General features: G+C 48.6%; 2 protein-coding genes across 5 annotated transcripts in view; both read right to left on the bottom strand.

Annotated features, from left to right (window-relative positions):
• rapgef6 (Rap guanine nucleotide exchange factor (GEF) 6) overlaps positions 1–110 on the bottom strand; it is a 113,251-nt gene extending 113,141 nt beyond the window's left edge. For 2 of the 3 annotated variants that reach the window (XR_004611027.1, XR_004611028.1), the window contains exon 1: positions 1–108. This exon is cut by the window's left edge and continues 389 nt beyond it. The gene's annotated coding sequence lies outside the window, so the exon portion shown is untranslated. The other variant, XM_034549748.1, reaches the window with a different exon arrangement.
• A 1,867-nt stretch (positions 111–1,977) lies between these two features.
• The window catches only part of fnip1 (folliculin interacting protein 1), a 24,189-nt gene continuing 6,166 nt past the window's right edge, over positions 1,978–20,000 (bottom strand). Inside the window, exons 2-18 of one of the 2 annotated variants that reach the window (XM_034549746.1) lie at positions 18,931–19,060; positions 16,462–16,599; positions 16,264–16,364; positions 16,086–16,160; positions 15,874–15,965; positions 15,054–15,137; positions 14,068–14,139; positions 13,363–13,498; positions 11,523–11,724; positions 11,177–11,262; positions 8,151–8,297; positions 7,682–7,851; positions 5,636–7,208; positions 5,360–5,525; positions 5,045–5,245; positions 4,840–4,955; positions 1,978–3,707 (exon numbers count right to left, since the gene is read on the bottom strand). In XM_034549746.1, the coding sequence (XP_034405637.1) occupies positions 3,629–3,707; positions 4,840–4,955; positions 5,045–5,245; positions 5,360–5,525; positions 5,636–7,208; positions 7,682–7,851; positions 8,151–8,297; positions 11,177–11,262; positions 11,523–11,724; positions 13,363–13,498; positions 14,068–14,139; positions 15,054–15,137; positions 15,874–15,965; positions 16,086–16,160; positions 16,264–16,364; positions 16,462–16,599; positions 18,931–19,060 (3,568 nt within the window). In that variant the 3' untranslated portion in view covers positions 1,978–3,628. The remainder of the gene's footprint in view (positions 3,708–4,839; positions 4,956–5,044; positions 5,246–5,359; positions 5,526–5,635; positions 7,209–7,681; positions 7,852–8,150; positions 8,298–11,176; positions 11,263–11,522; positions 11,725–13,362; positions 13,499–14,067; positions 14,140–15,053; positions 15,138–15,873; positions 15,966–16,085; positions 16,161–16,263; positions 16,365–16,461; positions 16,600–18,930; positions 19,061–20,000) is intronic. The other variant, XM_034549747.1, reaches the window with a different exon arrangement.

Genomic DNA, 20,000 nt, shown 5'->3' with positions numbered 1-20,000 from the left:
CGCATCTTTTGGGGAAGGAAACCTCCACCTCCGTAGCTCGCGACCTCCGGAGCTCGCGACAGTCCGATCCAGGAGTTCAGATTTCTCTCTCTTTTTTTTTTATTAGATCCCTCCTCCTGCGGAGCGTTGACGACATCTGTCTGCACCGAGACGATGCTGCGTTCATGGGCTGTCGGACATTAGAGTGACTCATGACAGACTGGAAAGTACGCTTTTAAAGATATGTTGCGTTTTGAAATATTGCCAGATTCAAATAACTTTAAAAAGAGAACTATTGCCCACACATTTATATACACAAGTTAATATAATAAGTTTTAAAAATATATATTTGTATTTTTTAATGATTGGATTTATTATGCTGCCTTTTGAAATATTGCCAGATTAAAATAACTTTTAAAAAGTATTGCCCACAAACTTATATACACAAGTTAATATAATAAGTAAATAATAAGTTAAAATATATATATATATATATTTTTTAAAAATTGGATTTATTACGTTGCCTTTTGAAATATTGCTAGATTAAAATAACTTAAAAAATGAAGTATTGCCCACAACCTTTACACAAGTTAATATATTAAGTAAATAAGTTAAAATGTATATATATATATATATATATTTTTTTTTTAAAGATTGGATTTTTTATGTTGCGTTTTGAAATATTGCCAGATTAAAATAAATTAAAACGAGAAGTATTGCCCACAAACCTATATACAAGTCAATATAATAAATTAAAAAACATATATATATATTTGTAATTGTTTTAATTGGTTTTATTATATTTAATATGAAATATTGCCAGATAAAAAAAAAATACTTTAGAAAAAAAAGAAATAAAAGTATTGCCCAAAAACATATAAACACACACGTTAATATAATAATATTTACATTGAGTATAAGGTGAAGGCAGCAGATTTATTACAAACACTTCCTGCTGAATTTGTCTTCAACAATACTTTTGTTTTGATTTCGTTCAGTTAACTGATTAAAGTGCTTTATTCAAACATCAAAAATACATTTAAATGCAATTACAGAGTCGTTGAAGTGCCGAGAGAATAGAAAATGAAAACGAGCTATAGAATAAAATACAATAATAGATATTATTTAATTAAAAAGGAACAACGCTTCAGCCTCGATTCAAAAGGAACGGAAGAGCTGCCATAACTTAATAATAATAAATAAATAATATTTTAAAAGTATTATAACGGTTGCATTAGTGAGCTTGTGACCTTACTAAGAAATGTCCCTTATAAAAGCATTTTAAAGTTAACGTAATATTAATACATTAAAAAAAAAAGTATGCCTCTTAAGAGTGCCTTTTGTATTCGTAAAACTAAATAATGTGAATTTATTAATTTTTTTATTAAAAAAAGTTATTCTCGCTTACATAAACCACTACAGTTGGGTTCTCGGGCTTTTAAAAGCAGTCCTTGAACGCAGCACCTCTGACTTCTGACACCTCTGCAGACACGAAATGCGGAACAATCAGCCTGATGACGTGCACTTTAAAAACACACGTGCACGTGCCCTGGTTTTAGAAACAGTTACGCTTAAAAACTACAAAACGTCACTTTGAGGTGATTTTAAAATCTAAACTCAAGACGAGCCGCTCGATTTGCCCACCGGCGGCTTTAATGCCCGCTGACAGCCGGGAGAGGAGACGCGCTCGTGTTGGCTCTGCAGTCAGGAGGACACGCCTTCCTTGTGTTGCATAACTGCAGCGTGCGCGTGCGTGCGCGTGTGTTTTATTTTACCTCCGGGGTGGGAGGGGGCGGGGCCAGATCCAGAAAAAGGTGTGCAGGTAAAACGTGCGGCCCAGGTGGTCGAAACCACCACTAATTTAAACTAAAGCTACATTATCGGATACAGTTTACACGCATTTATGGATATTTCTGTTTTTAAAATAAATAAATAAATAAACGTCTTATTATGGACTCTGCATATAACATTTAAAAAAACATCCCCGGGAGACACACGGATTCTTAACGTCGCCATCTTTATTGCACAACATTCCCATAAAATTGGGAAGAAAAAGAAAAATAATCCGAAAAGGAGACAAGTTTTTTAAAAGAACATTCTGTACAAAATACAGTGGAAAAAAACAAAAACAGGCGTCTGTACAGTCACACACACAACTAATTAATGTACTCACAGGAGGGATGAACGAGGATATAAAGTCTTTTATTTTGAAAAACACGATGGCCAGGCTGGTAGAAAAAACGTGAGGCTGATACAGCGGAGCATCTTTAAAATTAAATTTAAATTAAATTAAAAACGCAGGAACAGAACGAGCTCTCCGTTAAGACTTGGGTCACATTCAGGGTGCGATCGGAGTTGATTTTGTTTTATTGATCTTTATGAATAAACACAAATATTATTATACTGCAGTTTTAATTATTTTTCCCCAAAAAGCAAAAGCAAGGAGATATATAACGAAAAAAAAATAGTCAACCGATGACAAACAATAACATAATAAATAATAATAATAATAATAATAATAATAATAATAATAATAATAATAATGCCTCTCTGTGGGTTTTACTTTACAGATGATCAAATTGCACCCTGGTTATTATTATTTAAAAAAAAAAAAAAAAAGGCATAAACAACAAAATCATCAGTCAACGTCGCGGGGAATCAAACGGAAGAAGGGTACAAATGTGTGCTGCTGTGTTTGTCTTTTTCGCGAGCGTAACCACGGAAACGTGTTTGAAAATAGTGTTAACCGATATATTTATATCATAAGGCGTCCCTATTCTCTCTCTCTCTCTCTCTCTCTCTCTCTGAAGCCGTAAACATCGTAAAAAAACGTGTTTATAAAAAAAGTGTGAAAATATTTCAGCATTTTTGGTTTTTAAAATACACGTGGATGATGCACGTCTTTAGCTCCCCCCCCCCCCCCACACACACACACAAAGACACACACACACACGTGACGCTCATCCGAGGGGGGAAATTAAACGACGTTCCCTTTTCCTCATTTCCCTTGAACACAGCGCGGTAGTCGACGTTCCTCTGATTTAAAATACCTTTTAAAAAGTTTACCTCTACGTGAAGATCTGAGGTAGAGCCGTACCTGCGATAAGAATGTCAAAGCCACTTTTTAAGCCACCGCCGTGTCACGTGACTTTCAAGTTTTAAAAACAAGAACATTTAAAATTTAAATCTCAGGGAAATTTGGCCTGTAAACAAAATACATGAAAATAGGTTGAAATGACAAATCGGCATGAGATCGATGTTCTCGTGATATTTAAAGTTTTAACAAAATAAAATAAAACCTCCGTTTCCTTTTGAACTCGTAGTCCGTCACTCGAGTTTAAGATTGTACGAGGACGGGAAAAAAAAATAATCCATTTCATCCTGTTGAGGTCCTGAAAGTTTCATTCTCAAACAGGGGGGGAAAAAATATTATATATATATATATATATATATATAAATAAATAAAAGACATAAAAAGTCTTTGGCTTTTGTGTCCAAACATAAAAAAAAGAAAAAAAGAAAAACATTCAAACAGCTGGAGGTCATTTCAGCAATGTGTGTCTCCTTCTGTGGGAGTGTGGTCTCTAGTGCCCCCCCCTGTGGTGAAACATCGGCATTACAGCGGTAGGGGCTAGGGGGGTCCTTAGTCTCATAGCAGGATCTGGGCCACGTAGGGGGAGTGGGTGCTGGCCACGGCGGCCAACAGGGGAAGGTCGCTGGACTCGATCCTGCAACGAGGAGCAAAGACCAGGATGAGACGGAGACAGGAAATGAACCCATAAACACACACAGTGCACGTGATCACGTGCACTTTTTATACCCAACAGAAGTGATTAAAGCAAAAGTTGCGTGTTGCAAAAGAATGTACACAGATTTATTTGTCTTTCAATTAATAAAAAAGAGGATTATTGTCATGGAAACGGTTCCATGTTGATCGTCAACAAACGGTTTTGTTTACATCATGAACTGTGTACGAGAAGAAGCGTCACGTCAGTATTTTGGACGTCGCCATCTTGTTTGTTAGTGACCGTATCTGAACTGAGCAGGAGGAGCTTATACAGCTCTGGTAGAGACCTGTCAATCACAGTAAGCCCCGCCCTTGTTTTCTAGCCGGCATGGTTATTATTCTTAGAGCAGCGCTGCCACCTGCTGATAGGAGGAGGAGCTTATACAGCTCTGGAGCATGGAAACCAGTGGGCTGGACTGAGGAGGAGGAGCATGGAAACCAGTGGGCTGGACTGAGGAGGAGGAGCATGGAAACCAGTGGGCTGGACTGAGGAGGAGCATGGAAACCAGTGGGCTGGACTGAGGAGGAGCATGGAAACCAGTGGGCTGGACTGAGGAGGAGGAGCATGGAAACCAGTGGGCTGGACTGAGGAGGAGCATGGAAACCAGTGGGCTGGACTGAGGAGGAGGAGCATGGAAACCAGTGGGCTGGACTGAGGAGGAGGAGCATGGAAACCAGTGGGCTGGACTGAGGAGGAGCATGGAAACCAGTGGGCTGGACTGAGGAGGAGGAGCATGGAAACCAGTGGGCTGGACTGAGGAGGAGGAGCATGGAAACCAGTGGGCTGGACTGAGGAGGAGGAGCATGGAAACCAGTGGGCTGGACTGAGGAGGAGCATGGAAACCAGTGGGCTGGACTGAGGAGGAGGAGCATGGAAACCAGTGGGCTGGACTGAGGAGGAGCATGGAAACCAGTGGCTGGACTGAGGAGGAGCATGGAAACCAGTGGGCTGGACTGAGGAGGAGCATGGAAACCAGTGGGCTGGACTGAGGAGGAGCATGGAAACCAGTGGGCTGGACTGAGGAGGAGCATGGAAACCAGTGGGCTGTGGGATGAGAATAAGAACTTCTTACCCTAGGACCATGCCCAGTTCCTTCACGTGGACTCTCGTCTGGCCCTTCAAATACTCGGCGAGCATCTTGCTCTTGAAGTAGATCTCCTGCAGGCGGTCCTCGAGGTGCATTATACACTGAGGAGGAGAGAGGAGAGAGGAGGGAGGAGACGGTGAGCAGAGCGAAGGGAACCAGACAGGCGTCCGACTGAGAGGCGACAACGTACAAAGTTGGGCGAGAGGTTGAGCTTGTAGAGCTGGTGGGTGGACTGCAGCAGGCTGGACACCAGGCTGGACACCAGCACCTCCTTCCCCAGCTTGGTGGCGTCCGGCGCTCGCCGCTGGCTGCTCGCCACCTGCACCGTCCACCTGTCCGTGTCCGCGACGATGCAGACGGCCTCCGCGATGGGCTCGTCCAGCACCGGGTGCTGAGGAGGAGGAGGAGGAGGAGGAGGAGGAGGAGGAACAGAGCGGCCGATGAACAAAACGCCCGCAGAGAGGACACCGAGTTATAACAGTGAGGGGGGGGGGGGGGGCTTTACCTGGACGGCGTGGGTTAGCTCATCCACGAGGCACTGCCGCAGCTTCTCGTCGCTAGGCAACCCGTGCAGTACGAAGTCCGGCACGTAGGTGGGGCAGTAGCCTCCGAACAGAGACAGGCCGAAGTTGGCGATGCTCGGCTTCGAGTAGTTCTCCACCAGCTTGGACCTGGAAATAAAAGATATAGACGATATACGTCTTTGTCTGTGTGTGTGTGTGTGTGTGTGTGTGTGTGTGTGTGTGTGTGTGTGTGTGTGTGTGTGTGTGTGTGTGCTCACCCGGGGAACGGCACCGTCACCTCCTCCTGCCAGTCCTCGGTGTCCTCGCTCTCGCTGTCGCCCAGCGCGCTGTCCGAGCTCTCGTTGCGCGGCATCTCCCAGTCGTTGACGGGCGCCGCTTTGCCCTTTTGGTCCTCGTTGCCGGCCGCCGCCGCCGCCGCCGCGGCCGAGGGGAGACCGGCGTCCCGCCCGGCGGAACAGCCCCCCCCCGCGCAGCAGCAGCAGGCGTCGGAGGAGTCCGTGGACCCGCACCTGCACCTCCTCTCCACGTCCAACAACGTCTTTCCACCGGACCCCGCGTCTCCGCCACCTGAACCTAGACAGACGCCCGAACCCGGACCCCCCGGACCCCCCGAGGGGTCCAGCGAGCCGGCGTGCGTTCTGTCCGCGGTGCTGGCCTCCTGGCGTTCGGCCACGCGGTCTATAGTCCTCGCCTCCACGGGGTCCTCCTGGCTGAAATACTCATCGAAGTCGTCCACGGAGTTCGGCCTCCACTTCGGCATCGTGCTGGAAACCCGCTGCAGCGCCGCGGCGGCCGGCTCGCTCCGGTCCTCCGGAGCGTTGCCGGTCGTTGAATCCGCTCCTCTCTGCTGCGGTTGCCCCTGGCGATGGTGATGCTGCTGCTTCTTGTACTCGTTGAAAACCTCCTCCACGTTCCGCCTGCGGCTCTCCGTGTCCGACTCCGGCGACATGGAGTCGCCGATGAGGAACGTGACTTTCGTCGCCAGCTGCTCCTCCCCCTCCTCCGTCAGGGTCAACGCCATCGGCCCCGTCGCCGGGTTCTTATCGGGGGGCTTCTTCTCTAGAGGGATCCCCAACGTCCGGCTCCCCGTGCCGGCATCCATCCCAGCCTCTGAGGGGACAGGAGTCGGGGACGGAGCTGACGAAAGGGGTGCGGGTGGGACGGTGAGTCTCAGGTCCCCCTTGGTCTCTGCATCCAGCACACAGACCTGCTCCCTTGGGGACGCCGAGCCGACCGGCAGCACCGTCTCCAGCCGGGCCTCGGAGGCCAGAGGGCTGCTGGACTCCCTGCTGGACTCCCCGGGTTCACCTGCTTCTGCGGTCCTGATAACGGGGTCGCTACCCTGGCTCGGTCCCGTCTGAAGAACACTGCTCCCAGACCCTTGACTCTCACTGCTGTCCTCTTCCTCTTCCTCCTCCTCCTCTTCCTCCTCCTCCTCCTCCTCTTCCTTGGGTGCGTCCCCGGTGCCGCCCTCCACCTCCGTGTCCGTGTACGCGCTGCTCTGCAGGCTGTTGTCTGACGGGTAGCTGCCGTCCTCCGCCTCGGTCGGCCGGCCGTGGGACAGGTAGTCCCCGCCGGGTTTGTGGACGGTGACCAGGACGTAGTCCGACTCCTCCACCTCTCCCTTCCGGAGGGAGGTGGTGATGAGGGAGCCGGGCATGACGATGGCCTCGTCCTCGGCGCTGTCCAGCATGTGCGTCTCCAGCAGCTCGGAGCAGCGGATGAAGTAGGTGAGGACGTAGAGGAGCCTCTGGACCAGCTCCTGGCGGCGGCCCACCACCACGGTCCTCGACAGCCGCACGGGGGACCCGATGGACCCGTACAGGTCTCCTACTCACAAAGAAGACACATTCATGTTTCAGACTATCAGTCTTAAAATTGATTTAAAAAAAAAAAAAGGTTTCTTTAAACGGTTCTAAAAACAGACCAACGGTGGCACGATGCAGTTCTCATCCGTGAACACTAGGGGGCACCGTGACCTCACCGTCTAGACGCCTCCCCGTGTCATTTGAGGCGAACGAGTCCTCGAACACTCTTTACGTCGGTTGTCTGTGTACTTATAGAGCGTCGTAATCTCCTCTGGGGAGGAACAAGGGACGGGAGACGAGTAATAATGTCGATAAGTGGAACGTTTTAATGGCGCCGCGCGAGGAGAAGACCAACTCGTCTTTGTGCTGCGATGATTAACGATGCGCAGGTTGGGATACGTTCAAGCCTGGAGGAAAATCAAGTGTTTTTACTTCACTCCCAGTGTGTGTGTGTGTGTGTGTGTGTGTGTGTGTGTGTGTGTGTGTGTCTCTCACCGAGCTGTGCCCACAGCGGGTTGTAGGGGTGCGTCTTTGCCAGCAGGTCGACGCTCTTGGAGGAGTGTTTCTCCAGGAAGATCTTGATTGGCGGCTGCCCGTTGGGCATGACGGTGGGCACCCAGGCCAGGTGATTGGTCAGGATGGCCGTCAGCAACGCGGGGAGGAATCTGAAAAAAAAAAAAAGATCCCGGACGTTTAAAAAAGAAAAAATACACCGTGTCCGATTTCTCACACGGTTATTCTAACTATTTATTGACTCTTGTTTGTAATCACTTATTTTAAAGTCACACTTGAATTATTTTCCATTTAAAGTCGAGGAACTTTAAATATTTGCAAGCTTGCTTGATTCCCGTCTGCGTTCCTAATGATGGTCTTCGTGTTGTGAAAGATGCTCTTTTGACCCGTTGACCCTTTGACCTCTTGACCCCTTGACCCCGCGGCGTGTACGAGCTACCGGACACTCAACTGGTTCTTGGAGGCCTGCTCCATCAGCAGCGACAGCTCCCTCATGAAGTGGCCGCACAGCTGGTTCTTCTCCGACGCGCCGGACATCATCGTCAACCAGACGGGCTCGGCCACCCGGGGCATGGTGTAGAGGTCGCAGATGGTCATCCTGCAGGTGGCGAGGGGGCGGAGACAGGGGGCGAGGGGGCGGAGACAGAGGGCGAGGGGGTGGAGACAGAGGGCGAGGGGGCGGAGACAGGGGGCAAGGGGGTGGAGACAGAGGGCGAGGGGGCAGAGACAGAGGGCAAGGGGGTGGAGACAGAGGGCGAGGGGGCGGAGACAGAGGGCAAGGGGGTGGAGACAGAGGGCGAGGGGGCAGAGACAGAGGGCGAGGGGGCGGAGACAGAGGGCAAGGGGGTGGAGACAGAGGGCGAGGGGGCGGAGACAGGGGGCAAGGGGGCGGAGACAGAGGGCGAGGGGGCAGAGACAGGCGAGTGAAAGGGGAGGAGGAGGAGGGGAGAAGACAGACTGGTTATTGTCTCTCAGGGTAAAACAAAAGAGATCTCAGTTCACAGAGTAGTTGTCTGCACTGAGGACATGGGAGACCCTGTGTGTGTGTGTGTGTGTGTGTGTGTGTGTGTGTGTGTGTGTGTACAGTGTGAGTGTGTGTGTACAGTGTGAGTGTGTGTGTGTGTCTCCTGCCCTGTACAGTGCACTTGTGTGTATATCCATCTGTATGTGGCTCAGTATTTGTCCATTGAGGAGGGACTACGGAAGTTTCCATGGTGTGTGTGTGTGTGTGTGTGTGTGTGTGTGTGTGTGTGTGTGTGTGTGTGTGTGTGTGGGGGGAACAACGTGCGTACTCTTTGTTTACGGGTTCATAAAGGCGGAGAAAAAGAAGAACTAATGAACCGCGTTGCAATATAAAATGTTCTCTTTGGTCTTTACAGTTGAGTGTAAACCTGCTGGTGTAGAAGGATGAAAACTTAAAAACCCTTTAAAAAAACAAACAGATTAAATGTGCTTTAAATCTTTTAAATTAATTAATTAATTACTCATTTAAAGAGTGTCGATATGAATGACTCATTAACTGGAATGACCCGATAATGCTTTGTCCTGCGTTATAAACGGGGGCGGGGCTTATCCGTGGACTTTTGAAGGCCCACTTGACCCCCCCCTGTGTCTGGTGTACACCCCCCCCCACCCCCCCCACCCCCCCACCCAGCTATCCCGTCTCCGCCTCTCTGCAGCAGCTGTTCAGGTGAACTTTAAGAAGCGGTGACGTCAATTTGAAGCTGGAATTACTTCAGTACGGAGGGAATTCAAACCACTCTGACCTCGTCAGCAGGGGTCAGGGGGTCGGGGGGTCAGAGGGTCGGGGGTCAGAGGGTCGGGGGTCGCGCTGCATTTCCTTCATGCGGTTTTTAAAAAAGAGCCTCGTGCGCGTTGCGTAACTTTGAGATATTCTGGTCCCGATTATCGTTCAATAATCTCAATTTGTGGTAAAACACAAGCTGAGGTGGAGGTGGTGGTGGTGGTGGTCGCCGTGGAAACGCTTGTTTCGCCGTCTTGGTGGGCGGCGCCAATTACCGACTACTAAAAAAAATTCACTTCCGTTACCTGAAAACACGCTGCGGACGACCTGTCAATCACCTCCAGTTCACCTTTCCCGTAACTCGTAGATATCCCACGAGGTTATTGCGTAATCACGAGCGAGGGAGTTTGACTAACTGACCCCGGACCCCAACGTGACCCCGAGCCGGCCGCGGTGACCTTTAAGGCACCGCGGCTCGTCTCCATCGGCACGACGACGACGACGTCAGAGCAGAAATCGACCTCCCGGCATTTCCTCCCAGTTTCCTCCCGTCGTCGTCAAAACACCCGAATGGCCAAAAAGGTGGCGCTGCTTATATTTAGCTCCGCCCCCCCCCCCCCCCCCCCCCCCCCCCCCCCCCCCCCCCCCCCCCCCCCCCCCCCCCCCCCGCCCAATCGGAAGGTGAAGATATTTAGTTTGTTCCAGAGCGACAGAGTTTCCTCTCGCTGGCACTCGCACATTATTTACTATTCTGGTGCTCGTGGCGTCTGAGGCGGCTAAGGTTGCTGTGGCCGGCTGCCAACGGGCACATGACTGCAGCGATCTGTGTGTGTGTGTGTGTGTGTGTGTGTGTGTGTGTGTCAAGTGAAAGTTGTGGTGGAGACAGGCATGCGTACACACACACTTAAAATAAGTTTGTGTGTTTTATGAGTACCGGACATACGTCCAGTACGGACGAGCCCGTCACACACACACACACACACACACACACACACACACACACACACACACACACACACACACACACACACACACACACACACACACACACACACACACACACACACACACACACACACACACACACACACACACACACACACACACACACACACACACACACACACACACACACACACACACACACACACACACACACGAACTCTGCTCCTATTGAAACCAAATGAAGGTCTTTGAAACGGGGTAGTTGTGGTGAAGAAACCGGTAGCTTCACAAAAAAAACTCCCAGCATGCACTGCAGTCGCAATGCAACAGTCGCGACCGTTTGCGGTCCTGGCTCCTCAGTGTGAGTTCCTCTTTTCTTTCACCCGACACAGTTCAACTTTTATAATCAATCAATTAATTCGCGTGACCCCCTCGCGTGACCCCCTCGCGTGACCCCCTCGCGTGACCCCCTCGCGTGACCCCCTCGCGTGACCCACTTTTAAGGCCAGCAGAGGACCGGGCTTTTGGACTAAGAAGCATGTTAGTCAAACGCGTAGTTTTCATGCCTAAATCTGTAGGAGGAGTTTGTAATGTCACATTAAATAATGATAAATCAAATAAAAGATGGCCGACTTCCTGTCTGGTTTAGCGGTACACTTCCCAAGAGGCTACCAACACGAATGAAAAAAGGTTGACTATGAATTCTGTGAGAGTTAAATGGATTGTTATTGATTATGTGAGATCACGGCCTCCCGTCACAGTGATGTGAGTGCGACTCGTCGCCCAACCTGAACTCGTTGAGGCCGTCCACCATCCGGTTGTACGCCGAGGCCCTCTGGCTGGCGTCAGCTGACCGCCGGCTCATCTTCATGGCCTTGAGAGCGACACAACACACACAGAGCAATGTGAGAGGGGGGAGGGAGGGGGAGGGGGAGGGGTTGACAGCCGTAAACAGAACCACAGGTATGACCCTCGACTGCAAACGCTGCTCATTACAACGGGGGATTACGGTTAGCATTCGATGCTATTCATATCTCGCCGCTAACGGCAGCTCAAAAGCTCAAAAGCTGAACGTAGGACAACGACAAATGTTTGAGAGGGCGAACACAAAAACACATGTTAAAAAAAGTTCACCTGTTCGATGGCGCTCTTGAGTTTGTTCATGTGGCTTTCGAAGAGGGGGAAGTGGGAGAAGAAGAAGTCCTGGAAGCGGCTGTTCTCGCCGGCGTTGGGCGACAGCGTGAAGATGACCCCGATGGCGATCTTCTTCTTGCGGGCCACGCCGAGGCTCGGGCCGCCGCTCTCGTCCGACATGTTGAAGCTCTCCTCCACGGACCTGACGGGCAGGAGGCGCACGTTCATGTAATCCAGCTCAAACAACAACAACAACAACAACAACAGTGATGAGTGCTTCTTGTACTTCTGCAGCAGGTTAATACCGTTTACTACACACATTAAATCAAAGACCTTCATTGTTATTATTATTTATTCTGCAGTTCATTACTTATGTTATTATCACAATTATGTAAGTTTTCTGCATATGTATGTTGACATTTTAATATCTTATCAATATGCGCTAATTTGCATATTGTTCCAGAACAAAATGAGTTTTTTTACAGAAGGAATTCATGATATTTCATCGAGTCCCTCATAAAATCAGAAAACACCGTCAACGGCTATAAAATATATATTTATTTATTTTCGCTAATATTCTTGGAAATTAAACGTGTAATATATTTATGAATGAAAGTGTAAAGTTTGAGATTTTTTACATCTAAATAAAGACAAAGTAATAAAATAACCATCTAAATGTGTATTTTGGATGTTTTCTTTCCACCAGACGTGTGAAGGAAGTAAAATAGCAAAAATGCACGTGCACAAAAAGCATGTTTCTGTCTCCTGAACGTGCACAAAAAGCATGTTTCTGTCTCCTGAACGTGCACTAAAAGCATGTTTCTGTCTCCTGAACGTGCACAAAAAGCATGTTTCTGTCTCCTGAACGTGCACAAAAAGCATGTTTCTGTCTCCTGAACGTGCACAAAAAGCATGTTTCTGTCTCCTGAACGTGCACAAAAAGCATGTTTCTGTCTGTCTCCTGAACGTGCACAAAAAGCATGTTTCTGTCTCCTGAACGTGCACTAAAAGCATGTTTCTGTCTCCTGAACGTGCACAAAAAGCATGTTTCTGTCTCCTGAACGTGCACTAAAAGCATGTTTCTGTCTCCTGAACGTGCACAAAAAGCATGTTTCTGTCTCCTGAACGTGCACTAAAAGCATGTTTCTGTCTCCTGAACGTGCACAAAAAGCATGTTTCTGTCTCCTGAACGTGCACTAAAAGCATGTTTCTGTCTCCTGAACGTGCACTAAAAGCATGTTTCTGTCTCCTGAAGCAGGAACGTGCACAAAAAGCATGTTTCTGTCTCCTGAACGTGCACAAAAAGCATGTTTCTGTCTCCTGAACGTGCACTAAAAGCATGTTTCTGTGTCCTGAACGTGCACTAAAAGCATGTTTCTGTGTCCTGAACGTGCACTAAAAGCATGTTTCTGTCTCCTGAAGCAGGAACGTGCACATGGACACACACACGTCAGTTTAGCAAAGAAAACACGTCTTAGTTTGTAATCCGAGCCTCTTTTTTAGTGTCTTGGTGCATTAGAGCGAGAGGCTGACAGCTGCATCTACAGTGACGGGCCAACATAGCATCCTGTCTAGTCACCGCACTGTGCGTGTGTGTGTGTGTGTGTGTGTGTGTGACGCTGGATTCTGAGGAAGTCCTTGCAGGATAAACTTTCCAGAAGCTCGTCAGAGGCCCTAAAACAGGAAGTGTTTGGGAAGTCGTACACAAAGACATGCGTTTCCCTCTCCAACAGGTGTGTGTGTGTGTGTGTTCGAGAATGCACCTTGCACACAGGTGTGTGTGTGTGTGTTCGAGGATGCACCTTGCACACAGGTGTGTGCATTAGTCCCCGTGTCTCACCATCGGGGGAAGACGCCGTTTTCCAGGCTGGTGGTCTGGCTGCGGAGCCACCGGCGCTGGTAGCTGGACGCACAGCTGCTGGTCAGCGAGGAGCCGGGAGACGGGAAGGAGGTGATCAACAGGCTGCTCAGAGACGCTGGGGGGGGGGAGAAGAGAGTCAGACGACAAGCACACACACACACACACACACACACACACAGGACAGAAAACCCTTTAAACCCTTCTTCCTCGCTAATTACTGTCACTGCTTTCATATGAGAGCTAATATCAGTTAGCACACACACGATTATTTACAACTCAGGCAGATCAAACCGACCAGTGGTCACATGATCTAAAGTGTGTGTGTGTGTGTGTGTGTGTGTAGAGAGATAAAGACAGAGGGGGGAGGAGGAGATGAGCTGCTTCATGTGATCCTCTGCGTGTTTCAGGCTTCTTTGAGCAGGAAACACAGTTCAGTGTTCATCGCACCAGGTTTCTCCAGACCCTAAAAGCCCAGAAAGCACCTCCGGTGTCGTTGAGCCGTGGAGGTCAAAGATTTGGACCCACAAAGCGTGGTGTCTGGGATGCGTTTGAGGGGAAATGTAGGAGGCACAGAGGAGTCTAATCATTTCCCTCTTTGGTCTCGACAGGAATGAAAGGAAACCCCAAATCGAAACTCGAGTGTGGGTCAAGCCGGGCTTGTGGCTCCTCGCCTCGTTAACCTACCCGACCTGGCGATGCCGCTGTCCCTCTCGTCGTGAAGCCCTCGGCCAGGCATGTCCATGGGGTGGCTGTGGCCTGCAGGACGGGAGGAGGAGGAAGAAGGAAAGGAAGGGACACACAAAAAAAAAAACACATGTGAGAAACACAACATGTAACCGTCTTCTACTCCAGACAAGTACAGAAGCTTTGGGAGGCTTCACATGTGTGGGGGGGGGCAGTCACCGCTGACCAGTGACTGCCCCCCCCCCACACACACTGCTTCACAAGGCTGTATGTGACTCGGGGTGTGCGTGTGCGCTTCGCGAGCGTAACTGCACCTCGGGGTGCCCTGAACAGGATTGTGGGTAGTAAAAACTCACACATTAGGTTTTAACCTTCCCACTCAGCAAGGTGTTTGTTTTTTGTTTTGCAGTACGATGCATCTTTTTTTTTGGGGGGGGGGGGGGGGGGGGGATGTTCTATTGTTGCTCGGCAACCACAGAATGAGAGCTAGCGTGAAGCGTGCGCTACCTAAAAGTTAGCGTGCGTTTCTACCGAATCATCGAGGGAAAAAAAAAAAGAGTAAAGACTTAAAAAGATAAAAGCCTAAATTAAGCATCGCAGTCACTGGCAAAGACAAGTCATTCATGTGCGGAGGAGGGAACTGGAACTGCAGCCACCGACACCAGTGAGGACACATGCACGCCACACGGGTCAGAGAGTTATGGCAGATGTTCAGTCTTCACAACGCCGTGAGCCAAAAGGTGTGTGAAGCAGCCGTGAATACGAAGCGTTTACAGTCACTTTGAATTTTTGAAGAACAGTTTTCTGCAGCTCCCATCTGACCCGAGTTATTTACAGTACTGCATGCTACGACTACTGCGACCCCTTTCTAGTGCAACTACCACCACACGGGCACTACTGCAGCCACACACACACACACACACACACACACATGCAGCTGGCACACAGCAGTCGGGGGGGGCCAGTTTTTTTGTTTAAGCGCCAACCTGAAAAGAAAGAGGCGCTCTTGATGAGGCGCAGAGGGCCCTGTTCAGAGAACGCCCGTCTCGGGCTGCAGAGCTGAGAAAATCCTGCGCGGCACAAACAAAAAGAAACACGGAGGAAAAAAAATAAAAAAAATAAAAAAGGAAAGGAAGGGAGGAAGAGGGGAAGGAAAGACAACAACAACAAAAAACATGGACCGTGGTTAGTGAACGAGGAAAAAGGAGGAGAGACGGCTGCCTCCTCGAAGTAAACAACAACAGCGTTACAGGAGTTTGTTTTGCTGTTTTCTTTTAGTTTAAAACAATAAAACAATAAGTAATAAAACAATGAAGTAATGACCGTCACCGCTCACAGAAAGCTCATCAAACGCAGACGTCATGACAGACGTTGCTCATAAGTTTGGTCTTTTCTGTGAGGATGACGGAGAAAATGCACAAAAGGGAAAGAATCTGCCAACAGCTCTTCACATTTCTGAGATGCAGTAGATGATTTCACCGGGGGGGAGGAGTCACGACAGAGATATGCTGCTGTTAATATGCAAATGAGCTGAGGAAGCGGCGCCTTGAGGCTCGTTGCTCACGAGGTTGTTTTTTAAAGGAGAGCTGCTGGCAGAGTCCGTCCCGCCTGGTTGGTGTTCAACCGAGAATGTTAAAGAGTCACAAAGAGAGAAACTAAAATCTGATGATTCCTCACAGTTAAAAAAATTAGAATTATTAAAAAAGAAATCTGTGTTTTAAAGCTGTAAATACTCATTTTCATAGTCAGATCGAGATCGACACCCAAAAGAAAACTGGGGAGGACCGCCTTCGTTTCCGTGGTTACCTATGTTGCCCAGGGGGCCGTTGGGCCCCGCGTTTGGATCGGGCCTCAAGGCGTTGCCGTCCTGCCCGATGAACTCCAGGCTGTCCTGCAGCCTGCACAAGATCAGAGAAAGGGGTGAAGAGGTGTGTGTGTGTGTGTGTGTGTGTGTGTGTGTGTGTGTGTGTGTGTGTGTGTGTGTGTGTGTGTGTGTGTGTGTGTGTGCGTGTCCTTACGTGTTGAGGCTGCCGTACACGCTGCCTCCCGTCCTGGCCGTGAAGACCTTACTCAGCATCAGCTGAGGCGGCGACCTGATAGACAACGACAGCGCGGACACAAAGACGGTCAGCGTCGCTTCCTCTGAATCTACTTCTGAAAACACGCCCTCGAAGCGGGTCGTTGCTCCGCCGTTACCTGATCTGGTGGATCTTCAGCGTGGAGCCCTTGTAGCTCATCGCCACGGAGCCGAACATCATCTCCCCCAACATCACCACGTCGGACGAGCACCTGGAACCCTGTTGTGTGCACACGCGGTTACAAGAAGAGGTTTAGCCACGTGCATTAACTTCCAGTGCACGCATCACTGCGAGGGAGTGAAAGGTGACGCGTCACCTGGAAGCGGATGCCCTGCTCCTTGGTTTCCTTGGTTTCCGAGGTGCACGAGGAGGAGGAGTCCAGGGAGCTGCTGCTGCCTCCAGTCGGACGCAGCTGGCAGCATTTCCCGAACATCTTCGCCTGGCCCTCGGTGCTCTGCGGGGGGGGGGGAGGGATACGAATGTGATCAATATAATACGGGATAAACACCGCGGAGCTCACTTGGGGACAGATAACCAAGTCCAGAGGGTCTGTTTTATGGCAGGGAGGTGTCGGTAGACAGCGCCTGAGCCCACTGCACCTATAACGACGTCTCACTTTCACCCCAACGACGTCCCAAATATACAGAGTCACTGGAACAAGAACCATAACTGAGGTGGAACCGTCGTCACGTGAAAACAAACCCGGGAGGCAGTTGAGTGTAAACAACAAAGCAAAAGCAGTGTGAGCTCAATCAGCCCGGGTCATGTGACCTTCTCAACTTGGCAGCCCGTTGAAGAGGAATGCATGTGGGCGGGAGAGAGAGAGGGTGTGTGTGTGTGTGTGTGTGTGTGTGTGTGTGTGTGTGTGTGTGTGGTAATGGCTAACTTTAAACCACTGTCGCTGCCAGTGAAAGTTTCTTTCTGCTCTTTTAAAAAATAAAAAAAATAGGACTTCAGTAAACACTGTATTTTATCTCTAATGAGGTTTTGTTTTGCACACACACACACTGATTGTGATTCGAGTGTGTGTGTGTGTGTGTGTCCGCTGCAGTGTGAGGTGTGTACACACAGGCCAGCAGCATGTGACTGCCAGTCATATGACTCTTTCAGGGAACTCGTGAGCGAGCAGCACTGCAATCATTCTCTCTCTCCCTCCCTCCCTCCCTCCTCCAACTTCATCCCTCTCTAATTCCTGCAGCTTTCAGTCTCTCCTTTCAACACATGTCTGTCTTTCCACGACCAAATTTGTCCTCTTTTCTCGCTCCCACTGTCCATTTTATTCTTCCTCCCATTCTTAACTCGTCCTCACCCACTCATCCCTCGTTTGTCTATTCATATCACTCTAATATTCTCTCTCTCTCGTTCCTGCCGTTGACCTCAAAATTAAAATTCCTCCGAGTTGACAAAAAACCCAATCATGTGGTAGAAGTCACACAGTAGCTGGCAGAGCCGATGCAGAACACACCAGAAATATTGACATTTACCCAACACACACACACACACACACACACACACACACACACACACACACACACACACACACACACACACACACACACACACACACACACACACACACACACACACACACACACACACACACACACACACACACACACACACACACACACACACACACACACACACACACACACACACACACACACACACACACACACACGTTGAGAAACGCTGAGCAATCCATTATCTCTGTGTGTTTTCTTCAATGACAGTGGGAGCAGGACAGTGTGTGTGTGTGTGTGTGTGTGTGTGTGTGTGTGTGTGTGTGTGTGGGCAACGTGACGGACACGATGAAGAGGCAGACAGGAGAAGAAGAGGCCACAGAGCCTGCAACACCACAAGGCGAGGATGAGGTTTTAAAATAAAAAATGGCCGACAGGAAGTTGCGTTTGTGTCACAGAGAGAAAGATGAACATAAATAAATAAATAAATATATATAGAGAGGTAGAGCGAGACTCAAAGGAGACAGAAAGAGGACTCAAAGGAGACAGAAAGAGGACTCAAAGGAGACAGAAAAGAGGACTCAAAGGAGACAGAAAGAGGAGACAGAAGAGGAAGCTGTGGAGCTCCAGCAGAGACAGACGAAGACACGGGACAGGAAGAGAACCGACAGGAAGAGAACCGACGGGAAGAGAACCGACGGGAAGAGAACCGACAGGAAGAGAACCGACGGGAAGAGAACTGACAATCCGACGGTGAGCGACGAAGGCCGTCATGTGACACACACACAGCTGATATCGGCCTCGTCGTGGACATTTGACCGCACGTCTTTTCGACGTCTATCGAGTCAAAAAAAAAAAGGGAACTGAACTTTTTGTTTTTGCTTCCCTTTTTTGTAGAGAATTTAAAACTTTAGCATTTCTTTCTTCTTTTTTTTCCCCCCACAAAAAAAAAGATTAAAAGTCTGTTTTTTCACTAATTAATAAATTGAGTGAATAAACAAAAACAAAACAAACAAACAAACAAACAAACAGGACGTGCACACTGCCCAACAGGACTCGCTGTGGGGCAGTCGACCTGGAAGTGACCTCTGTTCAGTCACGTGACCTCTGTTCACTGTGACCGTCTCCATGCATCCATTGATCAATCTATTGATCATCCATTGATCATCTATTGTGCCCGTCTGCAAGCTTCAAAAAGGTCAAAACGTTTAAAGAAAACAGAAAGATTTTAAAGCCTTTTGGATAAAGAAGTAACGACACCCTGACGTGTGTTCATTACCACCTACAACACACACACACACACACACACACACATGACTCACGGTGATGGGGGTTTCCTCCGTGCTCTTCTTCTTGGCGTTGGAGTCAAAGAGGACGTTCCTCCCGCGCCTCTCACAGTCCTGGTAGACGATCAGCCGGATCTGACTGGGCTCAAGCTGGGGGATCGGCCAGCTGGATGGAGGGGGGGGGACAATGCAATTAGTACTTATGACGTTAATCAAAGCCTCATGAGGTCCGAGAAAGTGAGGAGAACCTCTCACACGTTCTTCCAGGAAACGTTAGAGGCGATGAGGTCATCCCCAAAGCAAAAACGTGAAGCTCACGCTGGCATTGACCTTTGAGCTTTAAAAACAATATATATATATATATATATATATATATATATATATATATATATATATATATATATGATCCTCTAGTCCAGGTGGACGTTTGTGTGGCGCCAGACGGACGGGCGACGACAATAAAGAACCAGAGATATCGTTTTCTTTCCTTCTCAAAAAACCTGGTCCCTTTCATCACCCACAATGCAACAGTTCCGGGTAAAGCATTTGGAGCCACTAAACACTTCACAGCACTCATGATTTAAAGATATTTGGTTTACTGTCCTAGAGGAGTAAACAACAACACTATTCACATTCAAGAAGCTATAATTAAGAGTTAATTTCCACTCAAACCCGATTCATCAATTCTCATTAAATAGCCGGCGATTGATTGACGAGTCGGCTTCATTGTTGTTCTTCCTGCTCTTTTGTTTCCGCTCGTTAATCGAACGTTGGACAGTAACGAGCTCAGGTCGCCTCGTTTGAGGCTCAGAAGACTTTTTACGTTTTTGTGCTTCCAGCCATCATTAACTGGTCAAAAGTTGTTGTTTTGTTTGTTTTTTACAAAAGAAATAAGAAAGTGTTTTTTTTTTTTCTTACAGATCAGCCTGGAGGAGATCCGCATAATTAAGACCCACCCCCCTCCAAACTTTCACTGCTCCCTTTGTTTTAAAAAAAGACACAGCGAGACACCGGACAGAAAGACGACAAGAGCCCTTTTATGGAGCGCTCCTAAAGTAACGACACAGAGAACAAAAGAGCTCGGCTTTAAAACCTTTTAGGAACAG

This window comes from Cyclopterus lumpus, chromosome 14 (genome assembly GCF_009769545.1).
Source record: "Cyclopterus lumpus isolate fCycLum1 chromosome 14, fCycLum1.pri, whole genome shotgun sequence".
NCBI lineage: Eukaryota > Metazoa > Chordata > Actinopteri > Perciformes > Cyclopteridae > Cyclopterus > Cyclopterus lumpus.
The sequence above is the reverse complement of the archived record's forward strand: the minus strand, read 5'-3'. Positions and strand labels throughout refer to the sequence as shown.